The sequence below is a fragment of the Mirounga angustirostris genome, unplaced genomic scaffold, assembly GCF_029215605.1.
Source record: "Mirounga angustirostris isolate CCGP_5_RB_7025 unplaced genomic scaffold, mMirAng1.0.hap1 SCAF_14, whole genome shotgun sequence".
Taxonomy (NCBI): domain Eukaryota; kingdom Metazoa; phylum Chordata; class Mammalia; order Carnivora; family Phocidae; genus Mirounga; species Mirounga angustirostris.
In genome coordinates this window covers 26,925,310-26,950,946 of record NW_026991722.1, presented here as the reverse complement: position 1 = coordinate 26,950,946, position 25,637 = coordinate 26,925,310, and the positions used below count along the sequence as shown (strand labels likewise).

Genomic DNA, 25,637 nt, shown 5'->3' with positions numbered 1-25,637 from the left:
GAAAGCAAGAGAGCAAGATGAATTAGAAAATAAACACAATATGTTATAATTTGTTTAGTATTAGAAAAGCTATACAGGCAATTGGAATTAAAGGGAAGAATAAATCATTTACCCTTATTTTCTTCTCTGGACTATATTTCATGGTAATCATGGGAGCATTTTTTTAACAAAAGAATTGTAGCTAATAAGTGGATAAGAAAGGACAATTAGATAATCGCCATTTGTAATCCTAATTGATCATCACTGGATGAAGCCATTAGATGAACAGTTACTGGGTGGGGGGGTTGGGGTAACCGTACTGACAGTTCCTGGATCCACCATTCAGTGTGAGCATCAAGAAGAGTAGGATGGCTGTGAGGTAATGGGAAGTACCTGGTTCCATTTTAAAGAAGTCCTGAGGTCACCTATAGAGTATTCTTGCCAAAGGAAGTTGAACCTGAATCCAAGCATGCCTTTAGAGCTGACTTCCAGATTGTAGGAAATACGGGGAATCAAGAGGCAAAGACACTATGATAAGCAGACAGACAGGTCCAGAATGCAGACATTCTATAGATCATTGGGCTCATCCTTTCCACAAGCCAATGGCATGACAAAACAAAGGGAGTAGGCATGCTCTGCATTTGAAGATAATGAAGGGAGATGGCAGCTAAACGTAGAGTACGGACCTTGTTTGCATCCAGATTCAAGCAAACCCAAAAGTACACAGGCATTTTTTTATGTTAAGGAAATTTGCATATGGAGTAGAAATCAGATGACACAAGGAAATCATTGTTAAGTGTGATAGTGGCATTGTGTTTCACTTAAAAATGTCCATTTTAAAAAGGGAAACATACTAAATATGTTTGGGATGAAATAATATGAAGTTAGGGTTTGATTTTATACCATCTAGCAACAAAAAGAAATTAAGAAAGAAAAAGAAAAAGTGAAAAGAGGAAAGCAGATATGACAAATCATGAATGTTGAATCTATGTGATGGGTATATGGAGGTTCATTATACCGTTTTCCTCACTTTTGTGCATCCTTACAATTTTTTTATAAAAAGTTACTGGATAAACAAAAAAGATGGAAAGGTAGATTCAAGGAAAGGAGATGACTGCCATGCTATTAAGTTAGCTAAACGTTTGTAACTTAACTTATGTGGCATCACAACTTTTTTTGTGGAAGGCTCTCAAATGAAATATTTTTGTCCTCATAAATTGCTATGCAAGGGAAGCATAATGTAGCTTGAATATTTTTAAACTAAATATGAAAAAATGTGGCAGAGAGAGAGCTTAAGGACATATTTAGCTGCCTTGGTTTATATTAACATTTAAGCTTCCAACTATGGAGGAGAAAGTTACTATAAAGAGGAAGCTAGGCACAGAACCTGGACTTCCCTATACCTCTCCTGACCCTAGTATCCCAACCACCTGGGTTCACTGAGGATACAGACAGACATCTTCCTTTCCCTGCTTTCAGATCCAAAGTCTGAATGGAAGGGAGGAGGTCCACTTCTCTGCCTACAAAGGAAAGAGGATAACATCTGTGCCCTGGGGTTAGCCAGGAGCCCTTATGGGACCAAGGCAATCAGATAGTCTTGAGTTATCCAAGGGAGGAATCAGGCTCTTTGAAGAGCGTGCCACCTAAACTACAGTGGTAGCAACACACAATACAGCTGGACCTGTAAGGAGCTGTCCGTGGTGCTGAGCTGCTTCCCTTTACTTTTGACAGTGAGGAGACACAAAATGATTGGCTGTCAAGTTCATGCATAGAAGAAAAAGGCATCAAAAAAAATGAGGTCTAGATATGTGCATAGTTAGTGTTGGGGGCAAGGTGGGGAAGCCAGTATTAGTGGACCTAGTCATGACCATGAGATTCATGGCCAGGGCTTAATTTTTGAACGTATTAAGGCATGGGGAAAAAGTCTGATTCCAGAGAAATGTGGGTTTCCTGTGACTGAGGAATGAAAAAAAATCAGAAATGGATCTGAGAGAGTGAAACATGGCTATAAATAAATTCCATTAAAACTATATTAAGTCCCTACTATAGTACAGGCAATGTGATAGGCATTAGGGAAAGAGCAATGAACAAGACAATGGTGTAATTAGGAGCTAAGCTTGAATTCTAAAATTTGTCTAGAAACACAGGACATTTTCTAACTGATGGAAGTGTCAAAATGGTGGCAATCAACAGTTTTTAGTTGTCTGCCACCCTGGGGTAGAAGGGTCAACATGCTGCCAGGGGGATGGTGGAAAGCTGAGGTCTGTTATCCCCACCACCCTGACCTTGAGCAGGAGCTACCTTTGTTGTCATGCCAGACCCTCAGCTTGCAGAGGTGGCCCAGGCTCAGCATGTCAGAGAAGTTGAATGTGTCTGTGTTGTTCCGCTCAAACTTGTTCCAATTGGCCGACTGCTTCAGGGCCAGGGTCCCGCTGTCCCCATTCTCCCCGAAGATGATGATGAACACATTGGCATCGGTGCCTGCTCCTAGGGGGTGCATAAAATAAGGGCTTTGGGTGCTAGCTTCTCCAACACACAGCCCACTTGCTCTGGTTTCCATCCTGGCTTCCTTGGAGGAACCAGTGGTGCCGATGGGAAGTTTAGCTTTGATGAGGCCAGCAGAGAGGCTGGAAAAGGCTGATTAGTTTACTGGGACTCCTGGGTCTCCAATTCTATCCTTCATCTTATCTCTGTGCCTTATAAATGCTATTGGGCTAATTGGAGTCCTGGTTAGCAAGTGTGAGTAGTTTAGTGCAAAAACTCATTTATTTTTGGGGAAATACACCCATACTTAAAAGGTATGCCATGAAGACTGGCTTTGCAGTTTAGAAATTCAGTCTCTTTCCTGCACAATGTGGGTTCAGGAGGAAATAGGAAAGTTCTTTGTTCCTCAGATCTACCCCTGGTTGACAGTCTATACTAGAGCTTTGTATCATTTGCTTGAGCCAAATAGAGGTATTGAACCTAGTTAAAAAGAAAATGGTTCTGGAAAAGGTAGCTCGATGAAGCTTTTCTGACACACACACACCCTACAGTTATCAAGGGACTTACCAACTATTTTCTGAGAACACATCATGAGGGGATTTGGGGGTGGAAAACATGTGGACACTTGGAACTTTTAGCAAAAATCGTGAAGGCTCCACTGTTAGGAGAAACGAAGAAGAGAGGTGCCAACAAATTTACCCACTATACTGACCCATTGCTTACGCCTGAGCTCCTACCATGAAAGCCTAATTTCTTTGGCTAAATGCTTCTCTGTTGAAAATGTAAGCTATTAGGACCAACAAGTTAATCCCTCACTAGTCATTTATAATCAGTGCAAATGAGTTTGTCACATTCCTTACAACAGCTCCTGGAGAACACGTTTGATATAGAGAAGGATAGGTGGGAGACAATGCCTCCATGATGAGGTGTGTTCCCTCTCAATCTCAGGTCTTTGCACACACTAGCATTTTTGCTTGGAAAGCCCTTCAGCAGGTGTTCCATCTGCCTCAGTGGCTTCTGTTTGTCTTTCTGCACCAGACTTTGGTATCACCTCTGGGAAGCCCTCCATGACCCTTGCCCCTGATCCCCAGCTAGGTAAAGCACCCTCTTCTGGGTTCCCCAGCTCCTGTGCAGACCTCTGTCAGAGCTTCACTGTCATTGTTCTACTAGAATGTCAGACTCACAAGCGCCCAGGGTCATCTCTCCATCCTAAGACTCTAGGCCAGATTTGGCACACAGAAGATGGTTGCCAAACACATGTGGGAAGGAACCCAAGGGCGTCTGAGATGCACAGCATAAAGGTGAGGGGCATGAGGCAGCAGCAGGAAGACAGAGGGCCTCTGAGTCATGCTCCCACACAGTTTTCAAAAGTGCTGACCATAGTGCCCGATCAGGTTTTCCCAGACCTCCTTGAGGGAGGAGGGGCAGAGCCAATTCAGTCACTGGGAGGAAATACTTTGTCTGGACAGAAAGTGACACATGGTGGAAAGGACTTGCATTGACTAACATTTGGAACGTCAGCCAAAGAAAAGTGAGAGCCTGACCAGAGCCCAGGACCTGAGCCAGAATTTGAGGAAGGGCAAGGGAAGTGGGATGTAGGACTGGGAGATGGGAGGGGTGCCCTGACTCACCCAGGATGTCACTGGTCTTGACTGAGACAGTGTAGGAGGTCCACTCCATCGTCTCCTCCCCATCAATGACAGCACACATTTCACACACGAGGGTCTTCTTGCCCTTCCACTGGGACAGCCAGTCTCCATAGTAGAACATGGTCAGGTCTCCAGTATTCATGTTCTTCAGGAGGATCTGGGTGAGAGGAGCCAGTGTGGGAACACCTGCCCTCACCTCCACCAGCTGTCCACCTGCGAATGCAGCCCCCTTGGCTGAATCCCAAGGACCCACGATTCCAGACCCAAGACGAATTCTTCTGACTAAGACTCTCCGGGACAAAGACCCTGCCCAGTATGTCTTGCATAGGGTCTGAAGCCCCTTAGTTTGGGGATTTGGAAATGGAAAATTCATCCAAACATGTTTCTGAAAGGTACCTGTCACTGTGCACAAAAAAAGTTTGTTGAATGAATGACAGAAAAACGGGCCAACCAAACCACTATCAGCCACAAATACCTGAAGTTAGCCAAGTTGTCCTTGGTGTGGGCACCCATATTGTTGGCTCAAGAAAAATCTGCTACTGGCTGAACAGGGGAGTGGGAGTCTGAGGGGACTCAGGACAGATAGCCTTTGGTGGCTGGGAGATTTGAGGACTGAATCGGGGAAAACAGTCCAAGATGGAAAAAGAGGCAGCCACCTAATGTGTGATCACAGGGCACCAAAAGCTCCCTGCCATCCTGCCTGAAGTGCTCAACATTAGAGCCTCTGCTGCCCTGGTTCTTGCTGTTCCTCTCTCAGTCCTCCCAATTTACCTCCTCCAAGAAGTACACGCTAAGTCTCTGTCCACATTATACTGACAGTGCATGCTGGACACACATAACTAAAACTACATTCTCTGGTTAATTCACGCCAAAGGGCACACCGGATTACACAGGTCTGGTTCATGTTACAACCCTCTAAAGTGACATTTGCTCTTTAACCAGGTCCACCGACAACCCAAAAGAGAAGGAGGAAGGGCTAGGCTATGGGTGGAAGGAAGACATTTTACCCTCTCCAGGAACCACTCGGGCCGGCAGCCCAGGCCATCAATTCGGATCCGCATCTTGGTGAATGGAGCAATGTCCAGAATCTCCATGATGAAGGTGTCATTCTGCTCCCGCTCAAATCTGCGGGAAGAGAGTAAGGGCATGAAGTGAGGATGCTGGCTACAGTGAGGAGGGAAGGGGAGGCTCCCAGTGACTCCCCAATAGTCTGTCTCTTGCACCCCAGATGTGTTCCTGAAAGACTGAGTGAAGTGTGTTTGGCTGATAGCAATGACCCTGAATCAGACTCTGGGTCCTAATCTCATTCTGCTAGCCACCTAGAGCAGTCCAAGCTTCTCTCTGGGACTTGGTTTCCTCATCCTTAGTCTGGGGGAAATGATACTGGCCCTGCAATCTCATAAACCTGTCAGGAGAACCAAATGAATGTGACATCAACTTAAAATGTAAAAGGAATTCCATACCTGCAAAGCTTCAGATGAGATTCTAGGAGTGACAGGGCTGCCACGAATGGTGGGGCAGGTTGTACACTGCTCAACTCTAGATGGTACCATTTACATTTTTCTATACACAATCTGCAAAACTAAATGCAGTGGCCTGAGATTAGGTAATGCTACCAATAACTAGTAAATGGCAGGCAAATCGAAGGTAACATTACTTTTGTTGCTATTACTATTTTTCTGCTGAATGACCTCATCATCTCAGAGGTGCTCTATCTTGATGTCTTACTGCTCTTCCTACAGGGCTACATGTATAATGCAACCTTTAGTGCTGATTGCTTGACTGCCGACTGATCCCAGATGATGCTGCTGATAAGCCGTTGGGGGTAATGCAAGTGGCACTGAAGATAGAGCGCTGCATGGCAATTGTGCTTCCTTGTATACAAGACATGTTTAAAAACGGAGGCCACAGCCAGCGGGGGCTGGGACTGAAAACGCTGCAAACCAAGAACTACTCCTTGTCTTAGAGGCAGTGGTGGAACAGAGGCCTAATCCTTTTTAATAACTTACTCGTGTATTTTATGATGATTAGAAATGAAAACATTCTCCCAGAAGTCTGCCCTAAATCCCTCCTGTTCTAATTTAAGCCCTGCCTGTCCTGGCCCTGTGGAAACTAGAAGGAGGTGTTCACAAGTTCCCTTGTCGCGCTCATATCACATACTGAGATTCTCTCAATCTTTCAACTAGTTGATTCCTCACTAGGTGTATAATTTTGCAGATCTAGGGAACTTTAGAATTCTTTGCTTTGTGTTTCTCTTTAATTTTCACCCTTTGCATTTACCCAAGTATTCCCATTTTATGGAGATTTTTTGGTGGGGCAGGTATAAAAGGGAGAAAGAAATAAGCTTTTCTTCTAGAAGACTAAAGAGTGGATGACTCTGTCCCCTCACCCTTTATTACAGGCTAGACCCCCAATTACACCTGGATGGACCTCCTTTTCTCAGGGTAAAAGGCCCGCATCCAAAGCAAAAGCCCCTCCATGGCCCTTTATCCCTCCACAACTCACTACCCACATCTTTCCTGCTGCCCCAGACCCCCTCAAGACACCTCAGCTGACACGCAGGAAGGCTCCTGCATTGAGGGGCCACCTTGGGAGAGGCTGTCAGCCTCTGATCCACATCCCCTTGCCTCTGGCTCAGAAAAACAGGGCTGCCAAAGTGGTCCAGAGTTTGCTCTGCTCATCTGCTCAGAGGAGCCTCTACTCAGCAACTGAAGAGGTGGTGTTTGGGGAGGCAACTTTTGGCTGCCCCTCAATCCTCTCCTGTTCTGGTTTCCTCCTGTTCCCTGCCCCCCCACAAAAGGCTGTCCTTGGGAAAGGGCCTAGCACCCACTCGCTCACTGGGGCAGTAGAACCTCATACATAAGACTAGGGACCCCAGCTGCAGCTCCCAGTGCCACAGCCTGCTGGTCATGTGACCTTCGACAGCATGACTTCACCTTGCTGTGTCTCAGTTTTCTCTTATCAAAAAGGGATGATAAAAACGATCCTCATAGAGCCACAGGGAGGACGAGCTGCGTCAATACACTCAGTGGGCTTAGAGAAATGCCGGGCACGCGGTAAGGTCACTCCAGTGTTCACGCTGTTGCTGCGGTTCCCCAGGTGTTGAGCTGTGTGGGTTCGGGCATCTTCTGGTTATACTCGGTCTCCTGTGTCTGAGACAGTGCCTACCACATACTAGGGGTTCAATCCTTTTTTAATGTTAAAAAAATTCTTTTGGCTTTTTATTTTGCAATAATTTTAGACTTGTAGGAGAGTTGCAAAAATAGAACAGAGTTTCTGTGTTCTCTTCACTCAGCTTCCCCTAATGTAAACATCTTACATCACCATGGTACAGGGAACGAAAGCAGGAGATTCACAAGGATACAATGCTATCAACTAATATACGGGCCTTACAATAAACATTTTTAAGTGATGGAGGGAGGGAAGGAGGGATGGAAGGATGGAAGGATACAGGGAAGAAGGGAGGGAAGGAAGGAAGGCAGGAAGGCAGGAAGGAAGGAGCATGCTCTGGGCTGAGGTGATCAAGGAAGGCTTCCTGGAGGAGGTAGATTTGAGCTGGCCCCTGGAAGAGAAAGGTCCTGAGACAGAAGAGAATGGATGAAGGGCATTCCAGGAGGGAGGAATCACATGAATAAAGCTGTGGAGGCTAGAAGGCCCTAAGGAATGAGGGGAGAGAGTGAGGGAAGCAGTCTGATTGAGGCAGGGTGGGATTAGAGGCTGGGGGACTGGATGTGCAGAGGGGCGAGGGGCAGAGGCCGTCCCTGGATACCTGGCCTTCTTTTTGTCCAGCTTCACTTCCTCTGTGCTGCCATTGATGCCGTAGAGGGTCATGAAGATGTTGGAGTCAGTACCACCGCCGACCACGTCACCCGTCCACACTGTCATCTCATAGAGCACCTGCCAGGAGAGGGATGCGGGCCCTGAGCCTTGGCCTGCCTCACTCTCCCCAGGGCAAGACGTCCTCCAAGCCCTGTGGCTCTGAAAAGAGCCCTTCCCCTAATCAACTGCTAATGCCTGGAGAACATGAGTCGGGCCTTGTCCCTCTGTGTCCTTGGCCATGTCCAGTCTGGTGCTAGAGAGGAGTTCAGTCTCTGACAGAGAACACGTGTGCACCAAAAGCACGACTGAAAGCCCCCAAATTCCCCAATTTGTCAACCAAACCCCAGCCTGAGCTCATGCAATTGAGCAGCACGGGGTGGCAGGACGGTGGCTTTTGGAGTCATCCAGCACGCCACTTGTTCCCCGGGCCTGCCACCAGCCAGCTGTCGAACTTGGGCAGGCCCCACACCCTGGCCAGGCTCTGCTTCCTCCCCTGAGAAACAGGGATAGACGTCTGGTGGAGCGAGGGCTGCAGACCGTTCGGCAGTGCACTGGGAGCCCATGCCAGGCCTGCCACGTGCTGTGGGTCAGCAAGCACAGCCCCAGGTCCATCCCCACATCAGGCACAGCCAGCATATGCCGTGAGCGCCCGTGAGCAGTGACATTTGGAGGACACGCACTGATTCCATGATTTGCTCTTCAGGTTGGGATTTTGCCTTTTTGCCTGAGGTTTGTTCCAAAGAGGAAGTGTTCGTCTGTCTCCACCGGAGGGGGAGGGGGCAGCCTGCTCTTCCCTGCACGGTGCCCTCACTGGTTCTTTCTCCAGAGGCAGCCTGTGTGGCAAGAGGGGCCACCTTTACCTGTGCTCTGGAGCATCCTCTGGCTTCTTACTCCATTCCCTCTTGCCAGGTGCCCAACGACTAGCATAGGTCTCGATGGCTCAGGAGAGGTTTGCACACTTGGCCACGGAAATGCCAGGCTGACCATTTCCTCTGAACCCAGCTGGCCCTTCCCTTCTCCTGAGACTGCAGCACTGCATTCTCACCCAGTCCCCACTAGCCAGAAGCCCTCGAACTCAGAACCCAAGTTATTTGTCACAGTGATCATGTTCCCGACATTGTGCGGGTTGGGTGCTGGGTGCTTTTCAATCAGCATCTAGGATCTTTGCCATGATACTATGAGGTTACGAGTGGTCTTTGCAGGCCTGGCCAGAGGACAAGTCCAGTACTTGTTTGCCAAGGTAATGATTGAAGAGCCTCTTACTTTATCAGGAAGATCCTCTCAGACCTTAACAGGGTATCGTGGTGGCAGCAGGAGCTCTTGGGAATGAAGGCAGGAGCCTGACACTTTTTTGCTCTTATTCAGACAGGCATGAAAAATAGAAAGATCAAAATGAGTACTTTGGTGACCCCATCGAGACTGGCCCCTTAAGGCTAGTCCCTCCAGACTGCCGTGCTCTCTGGGCCCATCTTTCTCTCCTTTACACAGAGATGTCTCTTTTTAGGTAATAGGTTGTTTCCAGAAAGAGACACAGAAATGGAGCTTTTGTAATTCTGGTCTGATATCTCCTGGGGAGATGGCCAGTCCAAAGAAGCCTGTGGTTCTTTGCAAAGTGATAAACCTGTGTTCTTTTGTAACATGAATAATAGGGGCGTGGGTCTGCATTTCCACAGACTAAAGGGCTCGGGGGAGATACAGCTGTACTGAGTGGGGTGTGCATGTGGCGGGGGGAGGGGGGGGGCGGTGACATGCACGCAGACACACTCACGCCCACATGCATGCTGGGAACTGGGTCAGGACAGAGGTCCCTGGATGAACTGTGTGCTCACCCACACCATCCGTCTAGCCACAGATGGAGATGTCTGGGTAAGTTGTGGGGGGAGTGTATCTATGCTATAGAAAGTTCTGTTTTCTGGCTCTCAAGCAGGGGAAGGGCAGGCATCCATACTCCTGCCTGTCAAGGTTCTCAGAGCCCCAAACTCAGCCCTTCCTTCTGTTTCCATATACAATATAAGCAAGGCACACTCAGGTCCAGGGTGATTTCTTCTTATCTTTGTGGGACACCTTCTGACCTAAATCTATAGCCCATTGGTTTGGATTCAGGAACAGAGATGAGGGCTGGAGCATCCTGTTGACCCCACAGCTTTTCGGAGGGAAAGAGAAGCCTGTAGGGTCGCATGAACCAGGGCCATCTGAGCCACCAACTGGCCATGTATCCTTGGGCCCAGCACTCAGGCACCCAGCACTGACTTGTGAGTTCACACAACTTTGCCCCAGGTCATTTGACCAGTTAGAGGTGGAGCCAGGACAGGAGCTCAGAGCTCCTGCCCTAAAGAGGGTCTCGTGCAGGCAGCTCTCACTGTACTGCAAGACTCCGAGGCACATGGTATCCCAAATGCTATCTTGCCCCACCACTGTCCTTGGGTGTTGAGGGAGACTTTAGAGAAAAAAAAAAACAACAAAAAAACCCAACTCTGCACATCTACGCAGAGCTTGCAAAACTCTTCATAGACTGTTCATGATTTCGTTTGTTCTCATCAAGATCTTACCTGGAACAGGATGGAAAGCATTATTTCCATGGACTGTATGAGAAGACCAAGGCGATTTGGCCAAGGTCACATAGCAGCAGACCCAAAGAGACTCGAGTCTCTTGGCTCTTAGCAAAGTGTGTCTGGCTGGTATACCAGGCTGCAGCCCCTGCCAGTGGCCCAGCGATGAGTCGCCTGCTTCCCTCACTTCTGCTCTTCCCCCACACCCTGCACAGCCCTCGCCATGACATATGCACACCCAGGCCCCTCTCTATACCTTCTTCCCAATATTCACCACCATGGCATCCAGGAGGTTGAAGACGCGGGAGGTGACACCGTCGCCTCGGTCCTTGGCAAGCCAGCAGTTGCAGCGCAACGTGTACTTGGTACCCTGGGTAGGCACAGCCAGACAGAGCTCCTCCACCAGCCAGCAGCTCTCGGGGGAGGCCCCATCGTGGCCCAGCTGGGAGGGGACACACCAGGGCCGTGAGGGTCTGGGTAAAACTGGGAAGGAAGCCCTCGCCACTCAGCCTCCCCTTCCCTGTTCTGCACCCTCCTTCCTCAGTGCTTCCTCCTAATATGCTCTGCGCACCATGACCCAGGTCCCTCCCATGGAGGTGAGGAGGTTTTGCAGATGAAATAGACGTCTCTAATCAGATGATTTTGAGTTCATCAAAAGATTATTCTGGGTGGGCCTCACCTAATCAGGCAAGCCCTTTAAGAGAGGGTCCAGATGTCAGAGATGGGAGAAGTCAGAGAGATTTGAAGCAGAAGAGATCATGTCTTATTGGCCTTGACAAAACAGCCATGTTGTGGAGAAGGTCACATGACAGGGGAGGCCTGCAGCCTCTGGGAATTGGTGGCCCCAGTCTTACAACTGCAAGGAAATGGATTCTGCCAAAGACCAGTGAACTCGGAAGAGGACCCCCAGCCTCAGAGGAGACCACAGCCCTAGCAGCAACTTGATTTCAGCCCAGTGAGACCTTGGAAGAGGACCCAGCTAACTTACATCTGGACTCCTGACCCGGGAAACTGGGAAATAATATATCTATGTGATCTTACGCTAAGTTTGTGGTAATTTGTTACATAGCAACAGAAAACTAACACACCAGGCATCCCCATTAGGTGGGTGGAAAACGGAGACCTGGCAGGGCAGTGGCTCATTCAAGGTCACCTAGTTGATGGCAGAGGCCAGGGGACCTTCCCTCATGACCTGGTCTGAGGTGGGGTTCCAACTCAGTTACTCTGCCTGCCCTCTACACCTCCACCTGCTATGTCCTGGTCAGCTCCTTCCTTCCCTGGGGGTGGGCACCATCCCAGGACCTGGGGGCCAGCACCTCTATTTTCTTGATGATGCCCACATCCAAGCCTGCAACATAGAACTCCTCCACGGAGCCACAGCTGAAGCCCTTCTTCCCCCGGGGGAAGTCCAGCCAGATGCGGTTACTGCGCTCATCATCCTCCCCAATGAGTAAGATGAAGGCCCGGCTGTCGGTGGCCGCATCCTTGTGCTTCCCGGTGGTGACCGACACATGGTAGGGAATCACTGCAAGAGATTATGGGACCAAGTGGACACGGGTAGGCTCATAGACTTGGAAATGACTTTTGGAGAGCACAGATCTCAGCTCCCTGCCTCTGGGACAAAGTGAAACAGAACTTTCCAGACTGGTGAATGATCTATGGTGAGCATCTACTCTCCAGGGAATGAGAGATCGTTATCACCCAAGTGAAGATCATCCTAAAAGAGCATCCTTGCCACTTCTAAAAGCCCTGCTGACCAATGATCTCAGTTGCACCTAGCACTCCCATGTGAAGTAGAGCAAGACCAATAGCCTTTCTGTAGTCAGCAAAAATAAGGTTGGAAGAAACAAGGTCTCACGGAAAGTAGGAATTTGGGGAAGAAAAATAAAATAGTATTATATGTATAACATGGTAAATGAAAGCTCTAGAAGGCATCCATTTCTAAAACAGACCAGATTAATCAGTATAAAACCTTGCTCGGGTAGTGCAGCGCAGAGTTCTAATTGCCCAGCAAATATCCATTCTTCTTGCAGCTAGGGGTGCTTCATAAAATGTAAGCAGATATTGTTGGGTGGGTTTCTGGGGACATTTCTGACTCAGCTGGGAGGAGCACCCTTTTGCCCCTTATCCTTCCATTCGTTCTGCTTGGAATGTGGATGCGATGGCTGGAGCTCCAGCAGTCATCTAGGAACCATGGACAACCTTTAGGATGGAAGTCCCTGACTTCACTGGAACCTGCTGTATCAGTCCCAGTTGCCTACCTTTGAACTTTTATGTGAGAGAAAAGAAAAATCCCTCATTTGTTTAAGCCGCTATCTTGTCTCGGTCACTTACAGTTACCGATACAAATTGGAAACCCTTTTCTGGGATCATCTTCCTCAATATCTTGGGAGACAATGCTCTGGTATAGGTTATAGGTAATATGGTTAAAAGTTGTGCAATTTGTATCTCTCTGAAAGTTTCCAAACTAGCCCTTCCTGGCTGGAATTACCAGCATTGTAATTCTGCACCTGCCCACAGCCTTATTTCATCTTTACAGGAGGCTTCCTTGGCCTTTCACAGCTGATCATAGTGCTTAATTCAGGAGAAGCACTTTCTTGTGGGTCCTGTCATCTATTCACAGAGTGAAAAGGTAGAATATAAAATGATTGACTCTCTCTGCCCAGCCCCAGAGACACCCCCCGCCCCCAACGTGGTCTCCTGGAGGGGAATAGAGTGGTTGTCACGCTCTATACTTAAGACAGCTGAACAGATAGGCGGTGGCCTTAAATGTCAGATAAACAAACACAGAACTGCTTTATCTCAAAAATCTGGTTGGAAAAATGAGCTTGTCGGGGCATTACAATATTGTTTTATGGAGGAGGGAAGAATTGAGGCCAAAAGAGTGACTTGTCGAAGGCTACATATATTCTTGTGAGAACCAGAAATGGAACTTAAATCCCATGAAGCCATCTTAGGACTTTTCCCCCTTCCTCACCACATCACACACTGTGCCTTAAGTCTGCGTGGCTGAAGTCTTCCATGTGATGCTCTACTGACATGCAAGGGGATCCTCACTGTTGCTGTTGATTTCTGTCTGATGAGAACTGTCCCAGGCACTCGGGGCTGAATCTATATCCTGTGAGTCTGGGCGAGGGTAGAGTATACCATGATGCCCTCCTGGTGGGGGGTCAGTGGATTAAGGGCATCATTCCCCTAACTTCTCTTAGCCTTTGTTCCCCCTTCTGCAACAGGGCTGACGGCTGCCCTTGCAGGTTGTTGTGGGGATGGAAACAGGCGGTCTGTGTGAATTATAAAGCATTAGGTAGAAGGCAGATGATGGCGGGGCAAACGCACGGCCTGTCCGAGAATTGCTTAAACACATGTGGGGGCGCCTGCCCCTCCTCCTCTGAGCTCCCTGCCTGGCTTACCCGGGCCCTCCTGCGCGTAGCCCACCATGGGCCCCGTCACTGCGGCGATGTCCACGTCGGCCATCTTGGAGCTCAGGGCGATCTCCCAGAAGTCAGCGGGGCTACTGCAGTTGCTGCTCTGGTCCCCCGTGTACTCCTGCCCGGAAGAGCCCCGCCCCACCCACTACAGCTCTGGCACCTCCTGCCAGAGCACGAGGCACGAGGATGGGGGCGAGCCGTGGCTGAGCCAAGTCCCCCCACCCCGCACCGCCACTGCCTTCCCTGCACCTTCTCGTAGAAGAGCCTCTCGAGCCGCCCGTCTTCCTTCTTCAGGGACAGCCAGCGCCCGCACAGGAACAGGAACTCGTCCTCGTTGGTGTCATTCCAGATCTCCACCTTCTCCACATACCAGTCTGCACACCACTTGGTGTTGTCGTGGCGGAGCTTGATCTTGTAGATGACACCCAGGTCAGCAGCCTCGATGATGAACGTGTCCGCCTGGGGAGTCCAGATGTGGGAACTGGATGGGGGTGTGCCCACCTCCGCCCACTGCAACCCTGACTGTCCGGTACCTTCTACCCCCCTCAGCTGTTGGGCTGAACAGACTTTCCTAGCTGGGAGCCCTCAAGGCACAAGTCCCTAACCCAAAGTGTTGAGTATTCCGCGGCCTCCCTTTCACAATGGCCCCGTTTTGCAGGCCTGTTCCTCCCGGGGTACACCTTGTGGATGTCCGGAAGATGGAATGTGAGTGGGTATGGGGCAGACAAGGGCGCTCAGCCTGGTCCTGGTACCTGGATGTCCTTGGTTATGTTGAGTGTCAGCATGAGTTCAGGTGGGAGGCTGGAGGGAGGAACGGGAGGGGGCTTGAAACACCCAGGGGTAAGCTGGGAGGCCTTCAGAGGAGCCACTGGGCCAGGCCAGGGAGAGGAGACAGCAGGGAGAGGCTCTGATGGAGGCCAGGCCGAGGAGAGCTCAGGGACACCATCTGAAATGCAGGTGCAGGTAGGTTTTCTGTGGGGTGTGATGTAAGGCCCTCTAGGTCCCTGATTATCCCTTCAGTAAAGGGTTGTGACCCTCCCAGGTGCTTGGATTATTTTGGGATTGCTCAGTGAGATGTAGCGTTTTAGGCCTTGGGTGAGGTGCGGTTAAAACACAGGCTGAATGTGGCCGGCAGGAGCCTAGGGCAGGAGAATAGAGGCTAGTGGTTCTGAGTTACAGCACTTTTCTTCCAGACGATGGAAGATGTGCTGAGTCGCTACAGAGTGCTGGGAACCCAGACATAAATACGATGAGGAAGCCTTTGCCCCTCCTGGGGGCCTCCCAGCCCAGGGCAGGGGGAGGAGGAGGTGGGTAATTACGGCCCATGTGCAGAAGCAGCCACCTGTCCGTGGACTAGAGGCAGGGCTGGGAAGACTCTTCAGGTGGTGGCATGAAGCTAAGGATGCGGTGGCTGGGCCTTTTGGCCCCCAGGCAGGTCGGTCTGTGGGTGGAGGAGACTGCAGGTGAGCTGTGCACAGCTGACTGGGCAGGACACAGCACTCTGACAAGTGGCTAAGATCACTAGGGCAAAAACAGGCACAGCCTATGACCCAGCAATCCCACTTCTTTGCTTCTGTCCTGAGGGGATGCCTTTTTATGTGCACAAGGATTTTTACTGCAGGATAATTTTTACAGTGGAAAGCTGGGAGCCACCCGCTGTCCAGTGCTTGGGGAATGGCTAAGTAAGCTTGGCGATATTGTGTGTAGAATGTCGCGTGTGTGGTGGTTACAAAGGACGAGCCAGTTCCATCTACACTTGAATATCCTGACATCGAAAGATTTCCAAGGTACTCCACTGTGCATTCTGTGGTGGACACTCCACACAGATTGGCCGGGTGGGACACGAAAGGTCGTGAATCCTGCAAAGGGCTCAGGCCAGATCTGGGATCGTGGAGAGCCCCTGTAGGCTGCATGACTGTCAGCTTTGGATAGGTGAAATGAGGAGGCCCCGGCAGCGGGGGCGGATAGAGCAGGGAGCCCAGGTGGTTCAATAAGCCAGGTCAGCTAAGGAAGGGCTCAGGAGCTGACAGGGCTGATCTAGGAGCCGTGCAGAAGGGAGAATCTCCAAGACCTGGCTTTGGGCTGGAAGTGGGTGGGTGGGTGCTCATGGGGGGAAGGTGGCAACAGGCACTTCTGTATTTTGGAGGAAATGGTCAGAGAAATGGAAGCCGCTAGATGCTCAGCAGTGAACTTAAAGTCACATAAACCATCCATGAGTAAACCAGAAGTAGCTCTAGCTCTTGATAGGAGGGAAGGAAGAGAAAGGGATGGGTAATAGAATAGGGCAAAGGTTTTCCTTATGATGTAACAATAGCTAAGAGAGAAAAAATCTGACTCTGAGCCCAGAAGGGAATGGATTGCATGGCTTTCATTTATAAGTTCATTCATTAATGTGCTCTACAGATATTTGCTGTGCCTACAGCCTGGCTCCGTGGATCTGGCCACAAAGAAACATGGATCTGTCAGCACGCTGCTGTCTTACAGTGCGTTCTCCACGTGTCCACCCAGGCACCACTGAAGGCAGGGGAAAGTGAGCTCTCCCATCCTCAACAACATTCAGCACTAACGAAGAGCTAAGCAGTTCAGATGTTTTAATTCAGTGAACTTCTCTTATGGTGGAAGAAACTGAGACACAGAAATGTTAAGTAACTTGCCCAAGACCACACAGCTAGTCAGTGTCAGAGCCAGGATGTGAACTCAGGTGGTCTGGCCCCAGCCACAGGTCTGACTCCTGAATGACACTGCCACATCCCAGCATATGTGAGTGAGCTTGATAATCATGTCCCCAGCATAGAGTCGGGGACACCACATGAGTCACTTTACCTCTTTGCATTCCATTTTGTCCAAAATGGTTAGGCCTCTTCTTAGCTACCTTATAAGTGCAGCAAACAATTAACATCTCATGTACGCGCGCGCGTGTGCGTGCATGTGTGTGAAATTATTTCTCCCTGATACAAAGTGTTCTTCCATCTCTTGTCCTGTTTGTCAGCCCAGGGGCCTCAGTAGCCATCACACTGCTATTCCCACTTCAGAAGCAGTAAACCAAGGCTAAAGGTAAATAGTTCCTATCTGGATGATGGAACAAATGAATGGGCGCCCCAGGGCCTGACTCCCCCGGGACCTCGAGGCCAGGCTGGGACTCCTTCCAGATGGCCTGGCTCATGGGTCACCAGCCAGCTGCAGACCTGCTTAGATGCCGCGGCTATCCTTGCCCCAGACTGAATTTCCTTCTCCCAAGTAGCAAATGTTTCTGTGCCAAGGCTCACACCTAGCTGAGGGTGGGGCTTAAGGAGACCCCTGCCAAATACCCACTGGTCAATGCAGGAAACCCCCACGTGTGCATGGCCATGGGCAAGACCACAGATCGGGTTACCTTGCTCTGATCACCCTGAAGCTACAGCCTGGCCTGTGGGGAATTCTGGCAGATTTCAGTGAACAGAGAGAAGGGAAAGAGGCTGAGGCTGAATGAAGGGGGTGAGGCAGAAAGGGCCCCGGAGACCGCTGAGCCACAGTGGGAGAGGGAAGCCAAGCTGCTAGGAAGGAAGTTGGGACAGATGCCTTCCTTTTCCTAAAACCACAGTATGTCACAGCCCTTTGCCTAATAGGGGCTTTTCTTGGCACCCCAATAGATAGTCCAGGTCCAAGTGGACTCCAGTTGGGGCAATGGGGTACTTGCCTGCTCTTCTGATCCCTCCGCGGCTCCCATGGGCCTCGGTGCTGCCCAGAGCTCTGCTCAGCACAGCTTAGCCCATTCACATCAGGCTCCTCATTTTATAGATGAGGAAACCAAATCCAGAGAGGGTCAACCAGATCAGGAGCTGATGGTAGGAGCAGGCCTCCAGCCCCGGAGATGGGGCAGTTCCTGCCACTCTGGTGACCCGCCCACAGTGAGCTGACTTTTCTGATGATGACTTCCCCTGACCCCCCAGACAGCCAGCAACCTGGGGTTCAAACAGGCCTCAGACAAGCCCCACCTTCTGCTCTACCTCCACCCCAGATCAGGACCCAGGGCCCACGCACAGGCTCAGAGAGGGGACCAGCCACTCTGCAGGGGGAAGCGCCAAGGGTAAATGCCCACACGAGGGAGCATGACACCGCACAAGGTTCACGGACAGCCTCTGGCACCAAGAGGAGCTGACCCCAGACCACTGGACCCAGGAGGGGAGGGGAAGGGGTAAACTCTGTGTGCCCCACGTACCGTTCCTTTCTCGAACTTGTTGGTACGGTTCTCTGACTTGCCAAGGTACCGCTCCCCGGTGTCCCCCAGATCTCCATAGATGGTGATGTAGACCTTGGCGTCGGTCCCTGCCCCGGGAACATTTCCTGTGAAGATCTGCACCGAGTACAGCACAACTGGGCGGGTAGTCAGACCGACGGACAGACAGATGGACAGACATAGGGAAGAAAAGAATGGCATTGCTTTAGGATGGAGGGAACTGGATTTGTAGGAGGTATTAAGCTTCTGGCTGGGGGCCCCGAGGAGGAATTAGCATCTGCCTTTCATTTGTTCACTTGTGCACATTCTGCTACAAATCTGCAAGGATTCGCCGGCGGGGGGGCAGGGGATGTCTGCCCACCCGATCTGGACACGGGTGGCCTCTAAGACCTGGAGGATGGAGGCTTCTCCCAGCAGCTCTCAAACCATCCACCCATCTAGCTGCCTGCGCTTCGGGGGGGGGGGGGGGAGGGGAGAGGCAGGAGACGGCCCAACATGTATGTGTGCTGTGGTCACTACATCTACCTGCCCTGACATGCGACAATAATATGCCTTCCCATTTGGGGGTGCCCAGGGCCCACACCAGTTGCTTCTAAATGGTCTTCGGAAAAAAAATCAGGTATTTTTTTGAAAGTATAGCTTCCGCATAGTGTCCATGTCCTTATTTTTATTTATTCTTCAGCTCCCTGCCATGCGGCACCTGCCCCCCAGTGACCACCACCCTCTCCTTCACCCGCTGTGGCCTGTGGCAAGGGTTCTGTGAATGCTGGTGTGACAGTTATTAAAAATTATTAAGGAAAATAAAAACAAACGCGGTCTTGTCTTTGTTTTGCTGCTGTGGGCTCATCAAGGAAGAATAAGGTATCTCCTTTTCCAACCTCCACCCCAGGCGGAAAGGCGAGCCGTGCATTTTTACAAGGCTAAGAATTCTTTGTCTCCTCTCCATATGCCTCTGTCCCAAGAGCTTTGGCATTTCAGGCCAAGAAGAGGGGACTTCGCTGGATAATCCCCAAGGAGAGGGATGGAAATTGTGGCTGTGAGGTGAAGGGCGGGAGCGGCCAGACCGAGAGGAAGGTTCGTGTCCCCAGCCTGCGAGGCGGGCGAGGGCTTGGGAGTCCCCTGGGCTGGCAGGGACCTGTACTCAGAGCCCCTAGAGGGAGATGGCTGCGGGGTTATCTGGCAACTTGAAGCAAGGAGGCCTCGTGGCCAAAGAGCGAGTCTCAGGAGGAAGCTGAAATGTTTTTGGCCACCGAGAGAAATGAGGCCTGTGTGTCCGTGGAGAGCCAGCAGCCCCTGTCACCATGTGGCGGGAGGACACAGGTGTCCGTGGTACCCCCCCTGAACTAAGGGCCAGGCCCCTCCTGTGAGGCTCACGATTCTCATGAAACCCAGAAAGAGAGATTCTCCCTCCTTGTCGTGACTGAGATGGACTTTCTTCCCAACCCTTACAAGTGGGCTCAGACCACATTTAATTAAATCGAGAAAAGGAAGGTGACGTGAGTTGCTCAGACCCACGGTTATGGAACGTGTTCACACCCACCGCGTGGTTCCTATTATTTTCCTCTTTTTCCCTTGGACTCCACAGCGCTATTCTCTCCTGCTCTCCATCTGCCTCTCTGGTCGCTCCTTCTGGAGCAGCTTTATGGGTTCCTAATCTTCTTCCCGCCCCTCAGATGCCTGGTTCTGTCCACTTCCCTCAGTTCCCCTCCTGCACACCCTGGCGTGGACTCCGTGAGTTCCCCAAGTCTGTATCTCCAACCCAGTTCCCTCCTGTGCTCTGGATCCACTGCCCTGTCACCTAGGGGACACGTCCACCTTGACTAGATGTCACAAACTCACCTGCAAACCTGAACTCTGCAAGCCCCTTTCCAAACCTTCTCCCCACCCACCCTCCCTGCCCAGCACTCTGCTCTGCAGAACTCCACGGTGCCCTGTGAGTCTGCTCTCAGGGGCCTGTCCGCACCCAGGCCAGGAAACAGGACTAGTCACACTGCCCTACACCCCTGCCTCGCTCAGCTCAGTGCAACATCTGTCAGCCTTTCGTGTGTTGCATTAATAAATAAAATCTCCTCTTTGGTGTTTAAGAGTCAACATTACCCAGATCTGTCTGGCTCATACTGACAGGAGGTGACATTAGGAATCTTGTCACAGTTTAGACACAACAATGGACTGTCCTCCCTTGCATGTTTTCTCCCCAGTCACTTCCTGGCTGTACGTTCAGCCCTGCTCCACACTGATGTAGGACCTTTTCTAGGAGCCCTTGCCCCAGAGTGGGGCGCTGTGTCACCAGGGGCTGTGGCTGAATGGCCCTCCTTCTCCCCCTCCTTCACCCCCCACTGCTCTTTCCAGGCCTTGGGGAATGGAAAACTGATTCAGCTTCTGGGTGCTGAGCAATGCAGTGGTGCAGACAAATCCGGCTATTTCTGGATCCTCCTCCCTCCCTGTCCCACCCAAGCCACACAGCTCTCAGTGGAAAGATGTTTCCCTAGAAACATCGCCAGGCAGGAGTGGGTTTGTGGCATGTTATTAATACAGAACAGCCCAAGTGGGCCGCTGGGACAGCTTTCTGGGGTGTCCTCTGGGATCCAAGTAGAAAAGGGAATGTTCCCCCCAGACTTAATAGCAAAGGGATTTGGGTAGGGGAAGGCACATTACGGAGGCGACACTTGTTTTTATCTCTAAGCAAGTGGCAACTGAGATGAAGGAAAATGTTAGAGCTATAGCTGGTTTACACCCCCCGGTTCCATATGGGGCCTGGAATCTTGGATTTTACTCTCTTTTTTTTCCAAGAAGGGATGCAACACAACAAATGGGAGTTGGATCTCCAAGCTCTCAGAGCATCTCTGATCTGTGCAGACTGCCCCCTATGGAGGGATCCATGGTATTCTTTCGTGTATCATCAGTGGTGGAAAGCCTGTTTTTTGCAAGTGAATTTGACTTTTGGCACAACTAAAGCTCATTCAGGGCTGACTGAATAACCTGAGGATTGATGGGACAATGGCATTGCTGGTCAAAAAAGAGGTGTGACTGTCCCCATGGTCCAGGAGGAAAGCACACACGCAACGTAAAAAGAAAGGAGAAGAGAAGGCTGAGGACAGAGTGTGAGGAATACCACTTGGCATGAGAGAGGAAAACAGCACTCAGCCCCAGGCAGAGCAATAAGAAGAGAAGAGAATGGTCCACAAGCAAAGGGAAAAGCACACGGAGGGTGTGGTCAGGCTGATGCAGATCCTGCAGAGAACCCCGCGTGAGGAACGGGCATAGGTAACTACACTTAGAGAAAAGAAAGCCATGGCCCTGGATGTTCTGAGACTGCACCCAAGCCCTGTGCAAAGCTCCAGCTACACACGAGTCTGGGATGCTTCTTGGTTCAAACATAGTAGAGACAGTTGGATCCTGCGGGAGCAGAGAGGACCGAGCCCTACAGAGGAGTAGCTGAGTCAGCGAAGAAGAGGGAGGCCCCCAAGGACCAGGAGAATCCAGGCACTGGAGAACATGCACGTGGGTACGGTGTGTCCCGCTGTCAGGCCAGGGAAGGACAGCCTGCCGTTTATCAGCTGTGTGAACGTGGGCAGGTTAGGCCCCCACTATGGGCCTCAGGTGCCCCCTCTATTGACTGGAGTTAATAACAGACCCTGCGTCCTAGGTGCAAACACTCGGCCTGGCACGAGGCAGGTACCCGACAAGGGGTGGGGGGCTGCTGCTGTGAGGAGGGTGCCACACTTACTGTCCAGAGGTTCCTCTACTTCCTTGTAGACTTGTCTTAAGGACCCATCTCTCATGTATTTCTCAGTGAAGATGTCATAAGGGACCAGTTCTCGAATGGTCTTCTTGTCGTCCTCTGATGTGGCAAGCCATCGATCACAAGGGAAAGTCAAGGTCTCTGTGCCCTGGGGTGAGGAGGCAAGAGGAAAATTAGTCCTTTGTGTGGACCCTTCCGACTTCAGTGGTTCATCAGCACGTCAACACTCATGGGGACCAAGGACAAGGGTCATGGAGCCCCGCAGATAATGCAAAAGCTGCAGCAGAGGCCAGGCTCTGCCCCAATTCCAGCAGATTCAGTCTTACTCAAGGACTTCAACAACCGCATCAGGGGTTGGCTCTTGAAGGCAGGGTCCCCCAGGGTCACTTAAAAATAGATATCGGAACCCCATCCCACAGACTCAGATTCTGTGGGTAAGAGGAGGGGCTCAGTATTTTAAAATTACTCTCAAATCACTCAACCCCAGCCACTCCTGAGACCTGCCTTCCATGTTTAGAATTCTGTGGCTTCAGAATGTTTGCCAAGTTGTTCCACTGGATTTCTTTCTGTGAGTTGACCTTGAGCAGCAGGAAGGGCATGCTTGGTCACTCACTAGCAGTGTGGTCCTGGGGGTGGGGAGCAGAGATAGGGTGGCCCAGACCCTCCTCCTTGACCCCCTACGTGAGGTTCTAAAAGATTCTGCCTTGGACCTGAGCTGGTTCCTACACTTTGAGTAAACTGGGTGAACTGTCCTCAGATTTTACCTCAACTTAATAAGGCTGCGGGTTCTTTTTCTTTTCTTTTGTTTTTTAAAGACTTATTTTTATTTATTTGAGAGAGAGAGCATGAGCGAGCAGGGGTAGGGGCAGAGGGAGAAAGAGAATCTCAAGCAGACTCCCTGCTGAGCATGGAGCCTGACAAGGTTTCGATCTCACAACCCTGAGATCATGACCTGAGCTGAAATCAGGAGTCTGACGCTTAGCTGACTGAGCCACCCAGGCACCCCTAAGGCTGCAGTTTCTTATCAGGAGTCAGCCTTGAATCTCTTCTGGAAAGAGGCAAAAGAAATAGCAGGACAGATGAGTCAGGAACTCACATCTTTATCTGGGAGGAGCCTGCGGATGTCCACGTGGGAGCAGTGCCACCCAGGATTTATGCCCGTATTGTCATGGCCAATCCGAATTTTCTCAATGACTTCTCCCACGTCTTCTAACTGTGGAAAGGAGAAAAGGCACCAGGTGGGAACTGAAAGGTCCAGGAGAGTACAACCTCAGCAATATCCTGCCTCCCTAGGGCATCTGCTCTTGAGTCCCTTTGAATGTCCACGGGCCACTTTCTCCCACCATGTCCCCCCTGTCCGGCTGAGCTAGCACCTACTCTCCTCTACGCATGCCATGCTCAGGCTTCCCTTCCTCTCTCCCCACTTAAAACCAGCCTAGACTCCAGAACTCAGTTCAATCAACCTCTGGGACACTGTCCCCCCTTTTCATGGTGGAGCCCACCTCTCTGTCTTCCATTACTTACCATTGTGGCAGCTCATTCCTGGCTTGAGAACCGACCTGGGTATCAGAAGATGAGTTCTGGTTCCGCCAATGCCCTGTCTTGCCAGCCTGACCTTCTTCTTGGCCCCTAAGTGCCCCTCTATCTCCAACCACCCCTCTTCTATATCCCTCAAATTCGTCCCTCAAACTTGACATTCTCTTGCCACAGGGCCTTTGCACAGGCTCCCCCTGCCCCTCCACTTTCTTCTTCTTTACCTAAACCTCAACTTCACCATTCAGGTCTCAGATCAAGGATCGCTTTCTCAGGGAAGCCTTCTTGACCACCTCAAAGAAGTCAAATCTCTTTATGACAGGCACTTATAGCATCCCATGGCACCCCTGCCCCCTGCCCCAGCACTTCTGCAACCTCTCTGCAGAGCTGGCCGCCTGGCTGGCACGGGCAAGTTCTCGGTGCTAGGAGACAGCAGTCAGCTGCGGGTTAGGTGGGTGAGGCCTGTGATGAGTGAATGGCATCTGAATGATAGATGAAGCCATTCATCAAATGCAAAGCCTCTAGAACCACAGACGGAAGTGACCTCTGAATGAAACGGAACAGCTTCCAACCCCTGGGTTCCTTCTTCCCCGCACACCCACCACAGTGGGCAGCCAAGGGCAGGCCCATCAGCACTGCTTGAGGAACATCCCCCCACTCCCATCCCCACCCTCAGCCTTCCCAGTTGGACCTACGACCCGTATAACCTGAGGCAAGGCACTTGACCTTACAGGCTTCAACTTGCTTCTCAATAAAATGGGGAAGAACAAGTCTTACTCAATGGAGGGCAGAGGCATGGGCAGGGTAGTCCCCTGAGGTCACGTCGAGGTCTAAGATCCCAGCCATGGTTCTTTCTGTCAACTAATCTCTCCTTCCAGGTGACCAGCATGGCACCACATTGCTGGAATGGCCCCTTCTGGAGCACTGGCCCCTTCCCCGCTCCCTACCAGCCAGCTCACCCTTGCTTCACCACAGAAGTGCTGTCCCCTGTGAGCCCCCGAGGGGCAGTCTGATCACTAAACACAGATCGGTGACCTCAGGCTGACATTAGTGCTCTGGACATTTTTAATGAGGTCCCATTCCCTCATGGTGGGAGAGGCACAGAAGCTATGGAGGAAACCCTCTGCCCACAGAATGTCCACCTGTGGACACTGAGCTGTTGGCTGCATCGAGGACTAAAGATTCACCTGGGTCTCCCTCTGCCCAGGGGCCTCTTCCCCATCCCATCTCTGAGGTTTGAGATGTGTGGACCTGGGCTTCAGTGGTACTTCTGGAGCCTGAATCATCCAGCCACTTGGTCAGGCATGCCATGTCACGTGGCCGTCTCGGCGGTGACCCTCAGTGAGCAAGGAGGCCACTAGGGGACTGCTAGCCACAGATGGTGGGCCTCAGGGAGAGACTCGGAATCAGAGGAAACCCTAGTATTCTCCCAAGAGGTGAAGAGCTAAGCAAAGAAGGCCCTGGAATTGAACTGCTTGAGTCTAATTCTTGGCTCTGCCCTTTGTTAATTATGATGTCCTGAGCAAGTTTCCTAACCCTGCCAGTTCAGCTGGAAGAAGCAGTAATCATACCACCAGCTCTGGGGATGGTGATGAGGACGCCACGTTCAGAACAGGGCAGGCACAAGGAAAGTGTAGAATAAATATTAGTTATGATTGCTATTTTCCTAGCCATTCCCTGTGTCTTAGGACAAAGCCACAGAGAGAGGGAGTGGCTTGCTCGTGAGTTTGTGTCTGAGCCAGAACCGGAACCAGAACGTGGGGTCATGTGCCTGTGATCCGGTGCTCTATGTCTCACCTGAAGATCGGTCAGAAAAGAGACATGGAGAGACAGGGACGCAAAGCTTTTTCAATTGTTTCCAAACTCTCACGCTCCCCCAACAGCCAGAGAGATTTGAAAAGGAAAAAGAAAAAACTTAGCAACAAATTACCGTCAAATTATAGCTGCCGATTAGCGGGCATTTCATTGATAAATCTCCATGGAATTCATGCTGAGGTGTAATCCCAGCCCCCCACTGACATGCCATGCCATCCTGGGCGGATGAGCTGCTGCTGTGTGTGGATGAATGAATCACCCTTGAATTTTCCTTGTTAAAGACGCCACCAAGGTGACGACCTTCCCACAGTGCTGACTGCTCCCAGAGAAGGTGGGGGACGGAGCAGGGAGTCCCCCAGTATGGATACTGGCCGGGGAAGGAGGAAGGGGTTCTGGACTTTGTTTCCCATCAGAAGATAAGGG

The 25,637-nt window shown here is 50.9% G+C and overlaps 1 protein-coding gene across 2 annotated transcripts in view; it reads right to left on the bottom strand.

Annotated features, from left to right (window-relative positions):
- Positions 1-25,637, bottom strand: part of LOXHD1 (lipoxygenase homology PLAT domains 1) — a 149,743-nt gene that overhangs the window by 18,454 nt on the left and 105,652 nt on the right. Inside the window, exons 27-37 of one of the 2 annotated variants that reach the window (XM_045886333.2) lie at positions 22,963-23,079; positions 21,852-22,014; positions 18,107-18,261; positions 14,158-14,367; positions 13,891-14,026; positions 11,797-12,005; positions 10,737-10,922; positions 7,882-8,009; positions 5,120-5,237; positions 4,095-4,269; positions 2,281-2,466 (exon numbers count right to left, since the gene is read on the bottom strand). In XM_045886333.2, coding sequence (XP_045742289.1) covers positions 2,281-2,466; positions 4,095-4,269; positions 5,120-5,237; positions 7,882-8,009; positions 10,737-10,922; positions 11,797-12,005; positions 13,891-14,026; positions 14,158-14,367; positions 18,107-18,261; positions 21,852-22,014; positions 22,963-23,079 — 1,783 coding nt within the window. The remainder of the gene's footprint in view (positions 1-2,280; positions 2,467-4,094; positions 4,270-5,119; positions 5,238-7,881; positions 8,010-10,736; positions 10,923-11,796; positions 12,006-13,890; positions 14,027-14,157; positions 14,368-18,106; positions 18,262-21,851; positions 22,015-22,962; positions 23,080-25,637) is intronic. The other variant, XM_045886334.2, reaches the window with a different exon arrangement.